Genomic DNA, 14,830 nt, shown 5'->3' with positions numbered 1-14,830 from the left:
CTGCCGGCTATGTTCTGTAAAGGAAGTCGTTTTTTTGCTGGAGTGATGCCGTTATTTACGTGATGCAGTTTTTGTTTCTTACTCAGCTGTTTTTAGTTTGCATAATGTTTGCGCACTTTCCGCAACTGTTACTGGAGAGATTCCTCAAATGCATGAGACAAACTGGGGCTTGAGGAATCTTATAAGTTTGTCAAGTAAAAGGATGTAGATTCAGAGAATGCTTTATGTGGAGACTTTCTTTTTGAATCTTAGGATGATACAACTAGTTAATTTATGTGAGAGATAATTTGCGTCCCGGTTTTTTTTGTTCATATCCTTTTTCGTGGCGTGAGTTTCAATTGGTTTGATCGTTATGAAATTCACAGTGAAAATCTGAACATTTTTTATACCATAATTTTGTTGTGATTTATTGTTTTTAATTACACACGTTAGCCTTGATAGCTTCATGCTTTCAACGATTACAGTGCTAAATTAAAGTGTCTTCTTCTTTTATCTAGCAAAATAATTTTTTTAGCGTTGGTCGCAGCAGTTAAAAATGAAATTGGCCATGTTTTTTACTGAGTGGATGGAGTTTTTCGACTATTTTATGTGGACCTTCGTTTACTTTTTTCACTCGCTATCGCAGAAAAATGAAATTCTGTTCACTCCATTCTACTTCAATCAAATGCTGTGGCATGTGCGATGGTTATTTTAGGTTGTTTACTTAGATTAGTTTTTGATAATACGACACATAATGATTTCTGCTCTTTAGAACTCGGATTCAACTCATTTATTGCGTTCTATTTTGCGCAACAGGCAAGCAAGCCTTTTGCAGCTATTTTCGGCTGGCTGTTGACTGTTTTCTAGTGTTCTGGATCTTTTTTTATTTTCAAAAGCGATATGTTTCAGCTTATAATTTGGCTTTCAGATTGGGCCATGATTAGTACTGCCGATTGAAATAAAAGAGAACTGAAAATGTAAGGTTTTTGCACACAGAGTATTAAAAGAAAAATCGGCTGTTGAGGTGTTGCGATGGCGGAAGCACTGATCCAACCTCAGCAAGCGCAGCAGCTTTCCTCTCTCCCCATGACAGCTTCTGCGGCTCTCTCATCAATTACAGCCGGAACCCCCTCCCCAATTGGCCCGGGGCCTGCATCTCCGTCATCGGCGGGCACTGCCGCACCCTCGCCTACAACCAACCCTCCCTTGCCTCTACTTGGCCAGGGGATCGTTGGTGGCGCTCAGGTTCATAATTCTGGACAACCGCTGGCTGTCACACCCCAATCACCAGTAGCAGGTACTGAATGTTGCCTTGCCTTTAAAAACCACAGTATTGGAAAACTCTTGTTTTAAAAACCTTCGCTTTGAATTTTGGTTCTTTAAATAAATTGGTTCTTTACAATACGGCAGACGACGTTTCTAGTAAAAGGAATAACATTTTCTGCTTTTTTAGGAAGAAAAAGGAAGAAAATTTTCTGCTTTTTTAGGAAGAAAAAGGAAGAAAATTTTCTGCTTTTTTAGGAAGAAAAAGGAAGAAAATTTTCTGGTTTTTTAGGAAGAAAAAGGAAGAAAATTTTTGGTTTTTTAGGAAGAAAAAGGAAGATTATTTCGCTTATCTTCCATTTTCTGTTTAAAATAGAAAAATACACTAATTTTATATTTTTTGTTTAAGGTTGTAAAGTGGTTAATTAGAAGGGCAGAATCTTGTGGACTGTGTTGTCCCGTTGTCTGTCCTCTCCGGGTGTCTTGATAATGTTATATTGAATTATTTTATTGATTTGATACATTCATTTAAATCGCGAGAAACTAATTAATAATAATAATAATAATTTTGGTTCCTGCGTAATTGCAGTGGAACAGCATTAGGCCTACAGTAGCCTGTTCTCAGCTGCCCTTTTTCTTGTTACTCTCCACATTTCAGACTTATCTTTTAATGAGCAGCATTGCTTTTTTTGGTGACTATGGCCACTGTTTTGCGTCTGAAACTTTCACGTGGTACCATCATTGCAGCCAACATTGGTCAGGCTATGGTCAACCGAATTCTTTCTTTCTTTCTCTCTCTCTCTCTCTCTTGCCTCGGTGGGTAGAAGAGGATTGACTTTCGATCAGGATTTTAACATGTTAGCACCTATTTTTTTTTTGTGTAGGAGGTGTAAGTGGTCTTCCGGCGTCACCCACTGTGAACGCAATTGCAGATGCTGCGGCAGCGGCTGCTGCATTTGACGACAACCGCTTGGAACCCAATGCTGTAGCCATCAGTCCTCTCAACCCCAAGTGGCTAGAGATCAAAGTACGTTTTTGTTCATCTTTCTATGTGTTACCAACAAGATCGTGCCTTTAAAAACTCCCGCAAAATTGACAATGATGAAAATGGAAATAAACACACGTGATAGTAACAACGATTTGATTCGGTACCTAAGCCATGATTTAATAAAAGTAATAGTTACTCAATTTCTCCAACCGACTACTGGGCTTCCACGACACTATGGAGTACATTTTCTCAACTGGCCACGTTCGTATTCGAAAGATAATTTATTATGCAAATTATTTCTTGACATGAATCTTCGCACTTCCTGCAAAAAATTTTATCTGGTGATATATGTATGTTGTCTCGCGAGCTTCAAAAAGTTTTGCATATTGGTCGGAATATATAATTTCCAGTTGCATCTTTAAAATGATGGAAGAGTGATTTAGTAGTTGTTTGAACTTGAGGTTTCCCAAAAACTGGTATATGATAACGGATAAGATGGTATATGGGGGGGGGGGGGGGGTTAATGACTTACTTGCATAAACAAATGACGACGCGGTTTTAAATTGGAAGTTCACTGTTTCAGTGGATTCAGAGCCTGAATCAGAAAATAAATCAGAGTCTGAATCAGAGCAAAATGTGACATGAACAGACTCTGAATCAGTACTGAATTGTTTCTGAAAAACCTGATTCAGAACTGAAAAGTTAGATACGGGAGTTCTTTGTTTCAGTGGATTCAGGGCCTTCTACTTACGAGCTGTTTTGTCAGTTTTGTCTCAGTTTGCATCAACACTCCCAAGATGCTATTCACCAAAATTGCACCAGAGCCCATAAAGCTAACCATCGAAAACTATCAAGAGATGCGACACCTTTTGGACCAAGAGAGGCTTCCGACGTATGAACCAAATCTGACCATATTTTGGACACTCTTTTCCATTGATGTGTTCTTGGCTGCACTGTTCTCGCTTGAAACGTTGTCCACGTTCCGGTTTGCGGCAAAGCGGGTGAGTTATTAAGTGGCTAACAAAAGAATTAGGATCATATTGGTTCTTTCTCTTTTTTAATAGCAGCGAGGAAATTATTGATCTCGTCACAATTTATACGATTCTTAGCAAAGATATGATCTACGATTTTTACGACTCGAAGAGGAGTACTGGTGGAGCGGCTTTTTATCGATATTTTTTGGAGTTTATTTAAAACCGTCAGTGTCGCAATTAAGGTCAAGCGTCTGAACGAAATGAAGAGTAGTGAGAACAGAGATCGATTGATCACGTGCGGCTTATTTAGCTGTTTTTTTTTTAATTTTAACCTAACTTTTTCGAGTAAACTAGTTCTAAAGTCAAACAAGTAACTCTACGTTTGTGAACAATTTTGACGGACTCAATTATATATTAGACTTTTATATGCTATCTTGAGCTACGTTTGGTCATTTTGTGGTTTTATACACTTTTTTTAGCAGTTTCTGAACTATTTCATGTTTTTAATTGCTCTTGAACGAAGTTCATAGCAATTATTGTAAACGTGTGTGTCTTTTTTATGCAAAATTTTCGCTTTACAATTTTGACTTTTACGCCCTTGACTTTTTGCGTTTCGCGCGATCTAAAATTCTCTCAATCACAATTTGCTGTGAAGCTGAGAAGTTTAGTGTCTGGGGGTACATTTTTTGGTTCAAATTGATTTTTATGTCGGTCTTTTCGAGCTTTTCAATTTTTTCAACATTTCTTTAAACAATTTTTTTGCTGAATTTATTTTTGCCTAATTATGCTGCTCACTCTGACTTTCAAAATGTTTTTTTTTATGTTCAATGGCATAGTTAGGGTTGTTTAATTGCTCTCAAACGAAGTTTGTAGCAATTATATTAGTCCTGTCGGTCTTTTTTTCAATAGCCGCGAAGCGATAGCGGCTTTTATTGGGGACATCGTGGTTTTTTTAGTTCGTTGTCTCCATCGATGATTCGTACAATCTGACTTCTTGGAATTGACTTTTTTAATGACTGAAGTGACTTCTACTGCTTTGCAGTTAAAATTTTTGCACGTGTCTTCATTTCTGCTTTTAGGTCAATTGCGTGACTTACCTCACTAAAAAAATGACATAGCTCACTTATAGAACTTTGAATTTTATGAACATTTACTAGTTAAAGATGAGCAGTGTGCATATAAGTCTTGAATTTTTATATTCGAACATCAATTTTAAAGCTCTTTTAGGGCTTTTAGCCTAATTGTTGTGATAAACTTATTAAATCGCAATCTTTGCTATTTAATAAGTAAAGTTTCAGTTTATTTGATCGACGAACCACATTTATTTCTTGGTTAGCCCTTGTCTACGAAGGGATTTTAGTGATCTGGTTTATGATAATAAATTGGCATCTGGCTCGGTTGTTCCCCTCAGACGAACAAAATTGGATTATCGTCTACAGCTCTCATTGGTATTTGTCAGAGTTACTAGGCTACCGTTTACAGTGGTAAACGGATTCATAGGTATACGATTAGATTGAGACAATTATTTTCTAAGCTACCGTTTACAGTGGTAAACGGCCTCTTAGGTGTACGATTAGTAGATAATTATTACCATGCCTACACGAGCTCAAACTGCTAAGGAGAATTTTACCGAAAAAGAGATCCGCTGCAGTAACGAGGACTGTCCTGTTATTGCTAAAGTCTGTGTTCCGAGCACCTATGATTGCAGCAGACCTTTTTTCTGTGGTTTCTGCGCTGCAATGAAAGAGAACCACCCAAAAAGCTATGCTAACGTGTTGGTAGATAATCTCACGAAAGAGAACAAAGCTCGCTCTTGTATAGCTCGCGAAATCCGGCAAGAGCAAATTGAACAAGATAACAAAAAGCTTAACCTGATTATCAAGGGCTCTGTTCCTTCCAATTCTCCAAACGATAGCGTTTTAGTACAGAATCTCGCCCAAGAAATTGGCGTAGAACTCAATTCTGGCGATTTTGACTCCTTACGCATCGGAAAGAAGAACGCTGAAAATAGCCGACAGCTTTTATTGTTGAAGTTCAAGAGCGTTTTGAAACGCAAACAGTTTTTAGGAAATGCGAAAAAATTGAAAGACTCTAAGTCTTACTCAAATTTATTTGTAGACCCGGACCTAACGAAATCTGAACGAGAAGCACAATATCAACTGCGCGTCGAAAAACGCAGTCTACAGCAGAAATACACTAACAAGAGCTTTGTGATCAGAAACGGAAGAGTGACTGAACGAAAATGACTACGAAATGAAACAAGCAACTGCTTGGATCTAAAGGTTCTAATGTTTAACGTTCAAAGCTTAGTCATGTTGACGCCTCACCTTGACTGAGCTACTGATAGCAAAACAACCCGACCTAATTGGAATTGTTGAGACATGGCTTGATGTTTCGGTACCGGATCCGGCTGTGTTCTGTGGGCTTTCATACACTGTAATAGGACGGTTCAACAGGCCGGAAAGGCAGCACGGAGGACTCCTTTTAGCAATCAGTAATTCACTTTCCAATTCAATCGAGGTTTCAGATGTCCGAATTGAAGAACTTTTTATCAGTTGCTTGCTTAAATTTGAATCATCATATCTAGGTTTAGTGCTTGTTTATCTACCTCCGAAAGGCTCCAAGTTTTATGTATCTATGTCGGAAGCCACAGAAAAACTACGTTTTGTTATGACTAACTTTGAGAAAATTAGAGTGAACAATTGTTCTGGAGAGTTGCATACGATTATTTTGGGTGACTTCAATTTCCCTTCTGTGAATTGGGACTGCATGAAGTCTTCTCGATCCGATGAGCAAATATTAATAGATTTTTTGGCTCAAGATTTCCTGATGGATCAAATTATCCGAAATCCAACTCAAACACGGAAATATTTTGGACTTAGCATTTGTCTCGCAAGCTGAGGCTTGGGACTACGAGCTGTTAAGTTCCAAACTTTCAGATCATACACCCGTCCTCTTGACATACTCAGCGAAATATATTCCTTGCAATAACTTTTTATCAGAGTATTCGCTGAGCAGTTTTGACGAGACAGCATTCCTGCAATCTCTTAACATTGATAGCCGACTGCCAAACTCGCCTATAAATGGGAACTCAAACCAATGCTTTTCTTCTCTCTGGTTATCCAACTTTCAGAATGCATTGTCCTCTTCCTTAGCGTTGAAGCGCATAAAGAGGCGTTCTTTGCCCTTCTTTTATTCATCCTTAACCGTTCATTATCTCAACAAATTGGAGACTGCCAGGAGGCGGAAAGCCAGTGGCTTAGCCATCAGAAAACTTGAAAATGACGTTTCTCATTTTATCGAACTCGACAAAGCTTCGTTTTTGAGTTCTGCCAAATTCTTTTCGACTAATGATGCGTTCAAGTTATTGAAGCGGCTTAGTGGTAGACCTAGTCTACCAAGTAAGGTATATTGGAAGGATACTGAAGCTGAAACAATTCTCGACAAGGCTAACCTCTTCAATTCTTTCTTCAAGTCAGTCTATTCCGAACTCTCGAACGGTTCTGTTGACTTCGTTCAAGAAACCACCTCGGATATTTTCCTGTCAGAAATTTGCTTCGACAGTCTTCAGCTATGCGAGTTTCTTAGAGATATTCCGACAGGTACTATTGCGGCTTGTGACGGTATTCCACCTTTTATTTACAGTTCTTGTTCGGAACTGCTTGCACCTTATGTTCATTCTCTCTTTCGCTTTATCTTACGAACTACTTGCTGGCCATTATTCTGGAAATGTGCTCATGTAACACCTATTCACAAGAAAGGATTAAAGTCTGACATTATTATTTTTAAGTCTGAAAATTATCGCCCTATATCTATTCTGCCACGACTTTCCCTTGTATTTGAGAGAATAATTTTTATTTATTTATATTCGAAGATTCGACACAAAATTAATTCTAATCAGCACGGTTTTCAACAGGGTCATTCAACAATTACACAACTTGTTCTCTTCATAGACGAGTTGTATGCCAATTTTGTCAATAATTGGGAGCAAATTGTACTATACCTTGACTTCAGTAAAGCATTTGATGCTGTCAATCATGCAACCCTTATTAGTAAACTGGCCTATTTTGGATTAGACCTCGAGTTTAGAAACTTAATTAGATCATATTTGGCGGATAGAACGCAACGAGTTTGTATCGATGGAAACCTTTCTGACATTGTATCTATAGGTAGTGGTGTTCCCCAAGGAAGTGTTTTGGGACCACTGTTGTTTTTGGTTTATATAGACGATATGCTGTCTCTTCCCAAAAATTCCAATTGTTACTGCTTTGCGGATGATACCAAGTTGGTGTGCTCTTCAACAATTGTTTTTGGTGACAGTCAGGAGGACAGCAATCGATTGTATAATTGGTCGAATTCTAACAGCTTGAAGTTCAATGCATCAAAATGTTCTTATATCCATATTTCAAAGAAAACTACTGGTGATTTGTTCTCAAACAACGAAAAACTGCGGAAAATGGAATCAACAACCGATCTTGGCATTGAAGTTACTAGCTGTCTAAGATGGGACTTTCACATTCGATCAAAGCTAAACAAAGCAAAACAGAACTTCAATTACCTCAGACACAATGTCCCATACAGTTTGCCGAACAAAGTTAAATTCAACCTGTATTCGGCTTGTGTTTTGTCTGTGTTACTGTATGGTTCTCCTGCCTGGCATGCCGGTCTAACTCATTTGCGATTACTCGAGAAGTTTAACGAAAAATGTTTCCGTTGGTGTTTTGGTAAAAAGAGCTATAGTGATTTATTGTTGGCTGCTGATACGATTCCCATTGCGTACCAGCTTCTAAACATTGATCTGAAACTTTTTGCTACCATCGCTACAGGAAAGAGTTGTATTACGTTCGAAAATTTTTTCATTCTTAAGAAGAAGAACAGATCTTTACGCAGCGAGAACAAACAGTACCTGGTTTCTAAATACTCACGCAAATCGGTCACTGAAACAAATTTTTTAACAGAGTAACTCTTTTGGTCAACGATTTTAACGATTCTAGTGATATAAACATTTTATTTCCCCCTGCAAATATTAAATCGCTCTTAAAGGGTTTCTTCGTCAGTCTACGTGATTTAAAATACGATATATCAAGAACCTGTACATGGTCAATCAAATGTCGCTGTGCCGTTTGCAGATGTTGAATGTATTTTAGAATATTTCCTTTAATTCATATATATATTTTTTACTGCTACCTTCTGTAAAGATCTTTTCTAGTACTGTCAAAAATCCTTCAATGGTAAATTCAAGTCTTTTACTACTACTACTACTACTACTACTACTACTACTACTACTACTACTTTAGATCGTATCTGTCATAAAATTGACAGTCCGATTTTAACCCAAAAAGTCTAGTGGTATATTGAAGGACTGGTGGTTGATCGGTCTACGTTATTTCTATAGTTGTTTTATTTCATGGAAGGCCACAAGCGTCTATCGCGGCTATTTTCCGGCAATCTGCCGGCTGTTTATGCGAATTTTCGCTTGACCAATTTTTCGTCTGATGCTTTTGACTTTTCGTCCCCAAAAACGGGATGAACAAGTAGCGTCCAGCCAGCATTAAGTGCTCATAGAGCTTTTCAGCTCTGGTTCAGCTCAAACTGTTTTGGAGACTTTAACTTATGGTGTGAAGGGCGGTTCTTAGAGGTTGAAGACCCCTCCACTGTTGACCCCCCCACTATTGCCCCACCCTCCGCGCGCTGTTACCCCCCACTCCACATTTGCCCCCCCCCCCTTTATCAGCCCCGGTGCACCCCCCCCCCCCCGTGTCTAGCTCCTGACGAACAACCACTCGCTAAAACAGCGCAATTTTATACTAATTTGCATCATTTTTTCAAGGTTTCTGAAAATTTTTGACATTTTTGGAGTTTCATCAGCCATGGATGTCAAGGATCCTCCTCTGGGATTTAATGGAAGGTAACTGCATAGTTTCTAATTGTAATGGAATGGTTTCAACATTTAAACTTCACGAATTTTCGCGCTTTTTTTGTTTACAAAACGTGTAGTTTTTTAAGTTTTTTGACATTTATTGTTCCTTAATCAGTTCTTTCCAGATTCACGGGCAGGAAAACCTCCTTATGGGTTTGATAATCAGTTAGTGACAAATTTTCATTGGCCTTGGAATAGTTTTTCAATTTTTAATGTCACAAATTTTAGCAATTTTTTTTCATAAAACTTGCTTTTAAGTTTTTTTTTTAATTTTTGTCGTTTTTAAAGTTTTTTATGCCTTAAAAGCCGAGAAATCTCCTCCAAGTTTTTAAAATGGGTTCATGTATAATTGATAGATGTAATGGAAAGTCTTGCAAGATTTTAACATCAAGAATTATAGCGTTTTTAGACTATTTTTGCCATTTTTTTTTTCAATTTTGACATTTGGTCATTATTCAGGTTTTTTTGAACCTCAAGGCTCAGAAACTTTCATTAGTGTTTGATAATAATTTAGATGGAAAATTTTTGTTTGTCATAATTACAGCTATTAAATATCACAAGTTTGAGCAAATTTTTTAATAATTTGCTGTTTTTCAAATTTTGAAATTTTTTAGATTTCTCTAGCCTCAGGAGCCACGGAACTTCCTCTAGGGTTTGATAATATGTTACTGCATAGTTTATAGATGTAATGGAATGTTTTTCAAGATTTTAGTGTTTTTATAGATGTTTATAGATGTAATGGAATGTTTTTCAAGATTTTAAAAGCTTTTAGTATTTTTAAAACTTTTCATTTTGTCTCATGTTTTTTAGCCCTGGGACCTCCTCTAAGGTTTGATAATAGCTGCTGCATAGTTTCTAAAATTAATGTGATAGTGATCGATATTTTTATGACTGCAGTTTTGGTAATTTTTGGATAAAAATTAAATTATAAATTTTTTTATCAGGTGCCAAGTATATGGATCTTTGAGCCAGTGAAACTATTTCAGGCTTGAAACAGGGATACTAGATAGTTTCTTCAGACAATGAAATTGTTCTAAGATATTATTATCTTGCATATTGGCAATATCTTGTTAAAATTTGCTATTGTTTCCAAAATTTTTCAATATTTTTTGTCCTTTTCCGAGTTTGACGACTATTACTGACCGAAACTTTTCGTCTTGCAGATGAGTTACTTGACATCACTCCAGAGACCAAAAATAGTTTTGAACATTGTTGTTGCGAAATCTGAAGGCTTCTCTGTTAAATTTAATTATTTCATTATATCGTTTTTTGTTTGATTTTTTTGCTAACAAAGATGTAAAATATTGTAAATCATGTAAAATATTCCTATCTCTTTCTCTCTCTGTCGGTTAGGGGATCTTTCCTTCTCTGTCTCGTTCACATTTCATCTCTCTCAGACACTCTGTGTCTCTCGCTCTCTCTCTCTCTCTTTGTTGATGCCGCACTTCAGCTGCTGTTATGTGGCGTAATGTCATCATCTCTGATCCTCATTAACAATGAGTCCTAATAGAAACGTTTATATTATACATGACTCAAAAGGCACTTTTTAGGAAATCATTGTTACTTACTCTCAAAAGCAATTTGTAGCAAATATATGAATCCTGTTTGTCTTTTATATGCAATTTTTGCTTGGAGATTTTTCGTCTCCTCCATTTGACTTTCAGAAACGGGATAAAGAGGTAGCGCCCAGTTTGCATTAGGGTCTCTTAGAGCCGTTCAGCCCACTAGTTCCCAAGTATGCGATTAACAGAAACTGTTTTGGAGACGTATACTTATGGTGTGAAGGGCAGTTCTTAGAAATTGATCCCTGACCCCACGCACCCACCGCCCCCTTTATCGGTCCCGCAATCCAATTTTGCACCCCCGCTGCGCTCACCTTACGCCCCTTCAATTAATTGAAGGCTAGCCTCACTAAGCCGTGGCTAGCTACTGACGCAGCCGACCGCTCGCCGTTTGTTTGAGAGCAATTCGCCCGACGTTAGTCAGTTATGTTTCTACTAAGTGAAAACAGGTTTGATAGCCCATATTATCAATGACTCATTCCTTCAGTTTGGGTATTTTTTTCTTCATGCTAATTACGTGGTTTCTTGTGCGTTTGGACACCAGTGGTTGCTAATTGAATGAACAGGAACTGTTTCTTATCGTGCTTTGAGAACAGTTATTGGAACTTCTTGTTTAAAAATTTAGCAGATTTTTAAACAGTTTCTGTAAATTTTTATTTACTCGGTTTTTCTCCTTTTCTGAGGAGATATTTTTGGATAGCCATCCCCATCACTTGATGTTCATCTGTTGAACTGAATTATATCATACCAGACAATCTACTATATACAATGCCTTTCGAGTTGCAATTTATGAAAGCATTCAAGAGAATGGCTACATAATTTGCTTCTTTCTTGATAATTAGTTTGGTCCGTTTGTTGTTTCAAATAGAATAGAATAATGAAGTTATTAGTTTTATCAGTTAATTATTGGCCAGGGTGTAATTTTACTTGAGTCATTCCGTTGTCTTAACGTTTTTAGCTGGTGGAGTGTCACTGAAACAGGATATAGAATTCAATACTGCACGTGAAAACAAGCGTTTAATAGTTTCCTATTGAACTGACGACAGAAAGTTAGATTGGCATTCATTTGTGCATTATTCTGAGAGAGAGCGAAAACATTTGGTGTATAAAAAATTTGCCATATTAAAAAACGAACCAGAATCATTGTTTGCGTACATTTACGATTTTCAATTTCGTTTTTTGTCTTAAGTTGAACTTTATCGACACAACAGTTCTAAGCAAACATACTGATATGTAATTGTACGTTCGGAATTTTTTTGAAATTTTTGAATGTATAGTAGGCTTTTATAGATGCAACTTGAGCTACTTTTGGCATTTTGGCATTTGTCTTTCAAGCAGTTAGTGTTCTCTCTACTTTGACTGTCCTTGGGTTTTTTGGTTGCTGTTTAGTATTTAAATATTTAATGTGGCTTTTTGGTGGAGTTTGATAAGGTTGTTGTTATTTTTAAGTTGTTTGTCTAAGAAAAATGATTTAATTGATTTAAATTTTGTTTTTTTTTTGTCCTGAAGATAGGTCCCTATTTCTTCTGTTTTGAGTTTTTTTGCATAATTTTTATGCCAATTGATTACTTTGCAGTTTTTATAGCTATTTTGCGAAGAGAAAATAATCAAATATTTTTGTGGCCTATTTACTTTGCTCTTGAATTTTTGTTTACTGTGCCGTATCTGATGTGGTTCGTACCGATGAAACAGGAACAACATGTAAAGGTCGTTGGAGAACACTTGTTGCAGCGTCGTTTTATGTAGGAATTTTTATTTGAAAATTGCTCAGAAATTTTGTTCTATCACCTTTCCTTGACTTTCTTGTTCCTCAGTTTTCTGAATGGGGTTCAAATTTTGGGTCTATCACATTGCTGTTTAATGATATAAGATTAACGGTATCCCACGGTAATTTGAGTATAACTTATGGAAGTCGATTTTGGTAAGATTTCTGATGTTTTTCTAAAGAAATTATTACGTTTTGACGTTTTGCCTTTCTTTTTTTTTCAATGTGGCTCCTTTTTAATGTGTCATCCCCACCGATTCATTGCTCTTGTCCTGCTTTTCGTCTGCATCATATCTTCAACTAATCGAGATGAGTGAAGTTTTTTATCATAATTACCTATCTTACTATTAAAATTACATTTTAACGGCAATGTTACGGTGACTTAGGGTTACTCTAAGCCGTTTGGAGGTCTTCTAAGGAGTGCAATATATTAAAGATGGTTTATACGAAAACATGGATTTATACTTTATTTATACGACCAAAATAAAGAAAGTTTCGCATAGTTTGGGAAATTTGGTTTTTGAGAATTGTATTTTGCATCAACAGTGGCTATGAATTGGCTAATTGAAATAGTTGATTAAGAATTGACTTAGTGAATTTTAAAGGCTAATATACCCACGTCATTAATTTCCCATTTTCCATAGATGAGTTTTCTGTATTAAAAGTAAAAAATTTAGAGATTTTAAAATTTTGTGTTGGTATGATTTCAGGAGTCGTCAATAGGAGAGAGTAAAAAACGCCCCTTCACCTTCTGGATGATCTTCGATGCATTCATGTCTCTCTCGCACTGGATATCACTCGTCATACAGGTATAATGGCTAATGTTACCTTTCTAATTCTAATTATAGAAGCATTTTATCAAATATAGAAATGGACGCGCCTGTGTTGATGAACCTGTACTTTGGTCTCATAGTAACCAAGTTCTGTAACAGTAAAAATGCATTTTAACCAGTGCTGAAACAGTCTATAAGCAGACTAAAATGAAAGTCCATTCTGTTCCTATCTAAAACATGAAAACTCACGTCTGTCATACTCACTGAAAATTGTCTGCACTGCTTACATTCTGTGAGCATGCATGCTCAGTCTGTGAACAGCAATTGGCGGCGAATTGCGAAATGATGCGAGTATATACAGTATTCTCAATGTCTCTTCATCTTTAAATAATCGGAGTACAGCAGTTTGAATTGCAATCTGAAACATTGTCTTTTTTCTGAGGGAAACATATAAATTTAAATGTCTAACCGTTAGGAGGCTAAATATTCAATTTGTACAATTATAATAATAAACATTTACGAATTTCATACAATTCAATCTTAATATTAAGTGAGTCTGAAATGCTCCTAATTAACTGTTAATGGGTACTTTTCATTTTGGCTGCGATAAGATTCAAAAACGGTTTACCGTCCAAAATTCTAATTCGAGAGGGCATTTGTTCGAAGTCTAAATGGTTTTAGCAACACGAGATTTGTTACCCCTTTTCGTTTTTTTTCTTGTCGGATGTTCCACAAGACATAACGTCTTTCTGCCTTAGCGAACACAAACTGAGTTTGACTTAGAAAATAGACACCAGAAACTTTATCTCCAAATTATGTAAAATAACTTTGAAATTAAAGAACCGTATTGATATTTGGGGTCTTTCCCATTATAGCCCCCCCCCCCCCAGCTTAGTGGTCAGATAACCTATAACCCCCCTCACCCAAATAATGGCAATTATACGATAAGGGGGGCTATAATTTCATTGGGGGGGGGGGGGCTATAATGGGAAAGACCCGATATTTGTTTGTTTGAAATGCATATTTTGCAGTGGTTGTTCCTGGTGAAATTGATTCGGCCCTATTCGCCCATAGTGATCATGAGGCTGCCCAGAACCCTCATCATCCTTCGACCTCTGAGACACTACCTCTCATTCAGAGTCACGGCCAACAAGTCTGTCGGATTCAATTCCGAGGACAACAAAGTCTCCAAAGTATTCAGGTGGGAATTATTACTGCAGTTCCCCAATATCAAAACAGGAAAAATCGTTCTGATGTCTAAGCGTCTTCAATATTTTTGTTGATAAGATAGGAAATCGGTTGCAGAGCGATTAGCCACTTGATTTAAGTGTGATGTATCGACAGCGTAATTAATTCTTGTGGTATTTTGAATTATACTGTATACTGTTATGTATATTGTATTCAAAATCTGGGGAATTTTGTGAGTAATTTCTACGAGCAGAGTTTGGACATTCTAATAGCCTTAGAGTAGACCCGATTAAGGTTAGAGATGATGATATGATGCATATAGCAGTGGCTTCTTATTCATTTGTGTAAAATTAAGTTAAGAAAATTGTCTGAAAAGAAGAACTCACTTGATTGAACTTGCGTTAAAAAAGTGTATCTT

The 14,830-nt window shown here is 36.8% G+C and overlaps 2 protein-coding genes across 3 annotated transcripts in view; both read left to right on the top strand.

Annotated features, from left to right (window-relative positions):
* Positions 1-887: 887 nt before the first annotated feature.
* LOC142339657 (sodium leak channel NALCN-like) overlaps positions 888-14,830 on the top strand; it is a 93,358-nt gene continuing 79,415 nt past the window's right edge. For both annotated transcript variants that reach the window (XM_075389853.1, XM_075389852.1), the window contains exons 1-5: positions 888-1,276; positions 2,127-2,269; positions 2,959-3,231; positions 13,162-13,260; positions 14,256-14,425. In XM_075389853.1, coding sequence (XP_075245968.1) covers positions 1,012-1,276; positions 2,127-2,269; positions 2,959-3,231; positions 13,162-13,260; positions 14,256-14,425 — 950 coding nt within the window. In that variant the 5' untranslated portion in view covers positions 888-1,011. The remainder of the gene's footprint in view (positions 1,277-2,126; positions 2,270-2,958; positions 3,232-13,161; positions 13,261-14,255; positions 14,426-14,830) is intronic.
* LOC142339658 (signal peptide peptidase-like) overlaps positions 4,453-14,830 on the top strand; it is a 144,548-nt gene continuing 134,170 nt past the window's right edge. Inside the window, exon 1 of the mRNA XM_075389854.1 lies at positions 4,453-4,468. The gene's annotated coding sequence lies outside the window, so the exon portion shown is untranslated. The remainder of the gene's footprint in view (positions 4,469-14,830) is intronic.

This window comes from Convolutriloba macropyga, chromosome 5, assembly GCF_964194025.1.
Source record: "Convolutriloba macropyga chromosome 5, txConMacr16.3, whole genome shotgun sequence".
Classification (NCBI taxonomy): domain Eukaryota; kingdom Metazoa; phylum Xenacoelomorpha; order Acoela; family Convolutidae; genus Convolutriloba; species Convolutriloba macropyga.
Note: the sequence above shows the minus strand (reverse complement) of the source record. Positions and strands in the feature narration are given on the sequence as shown.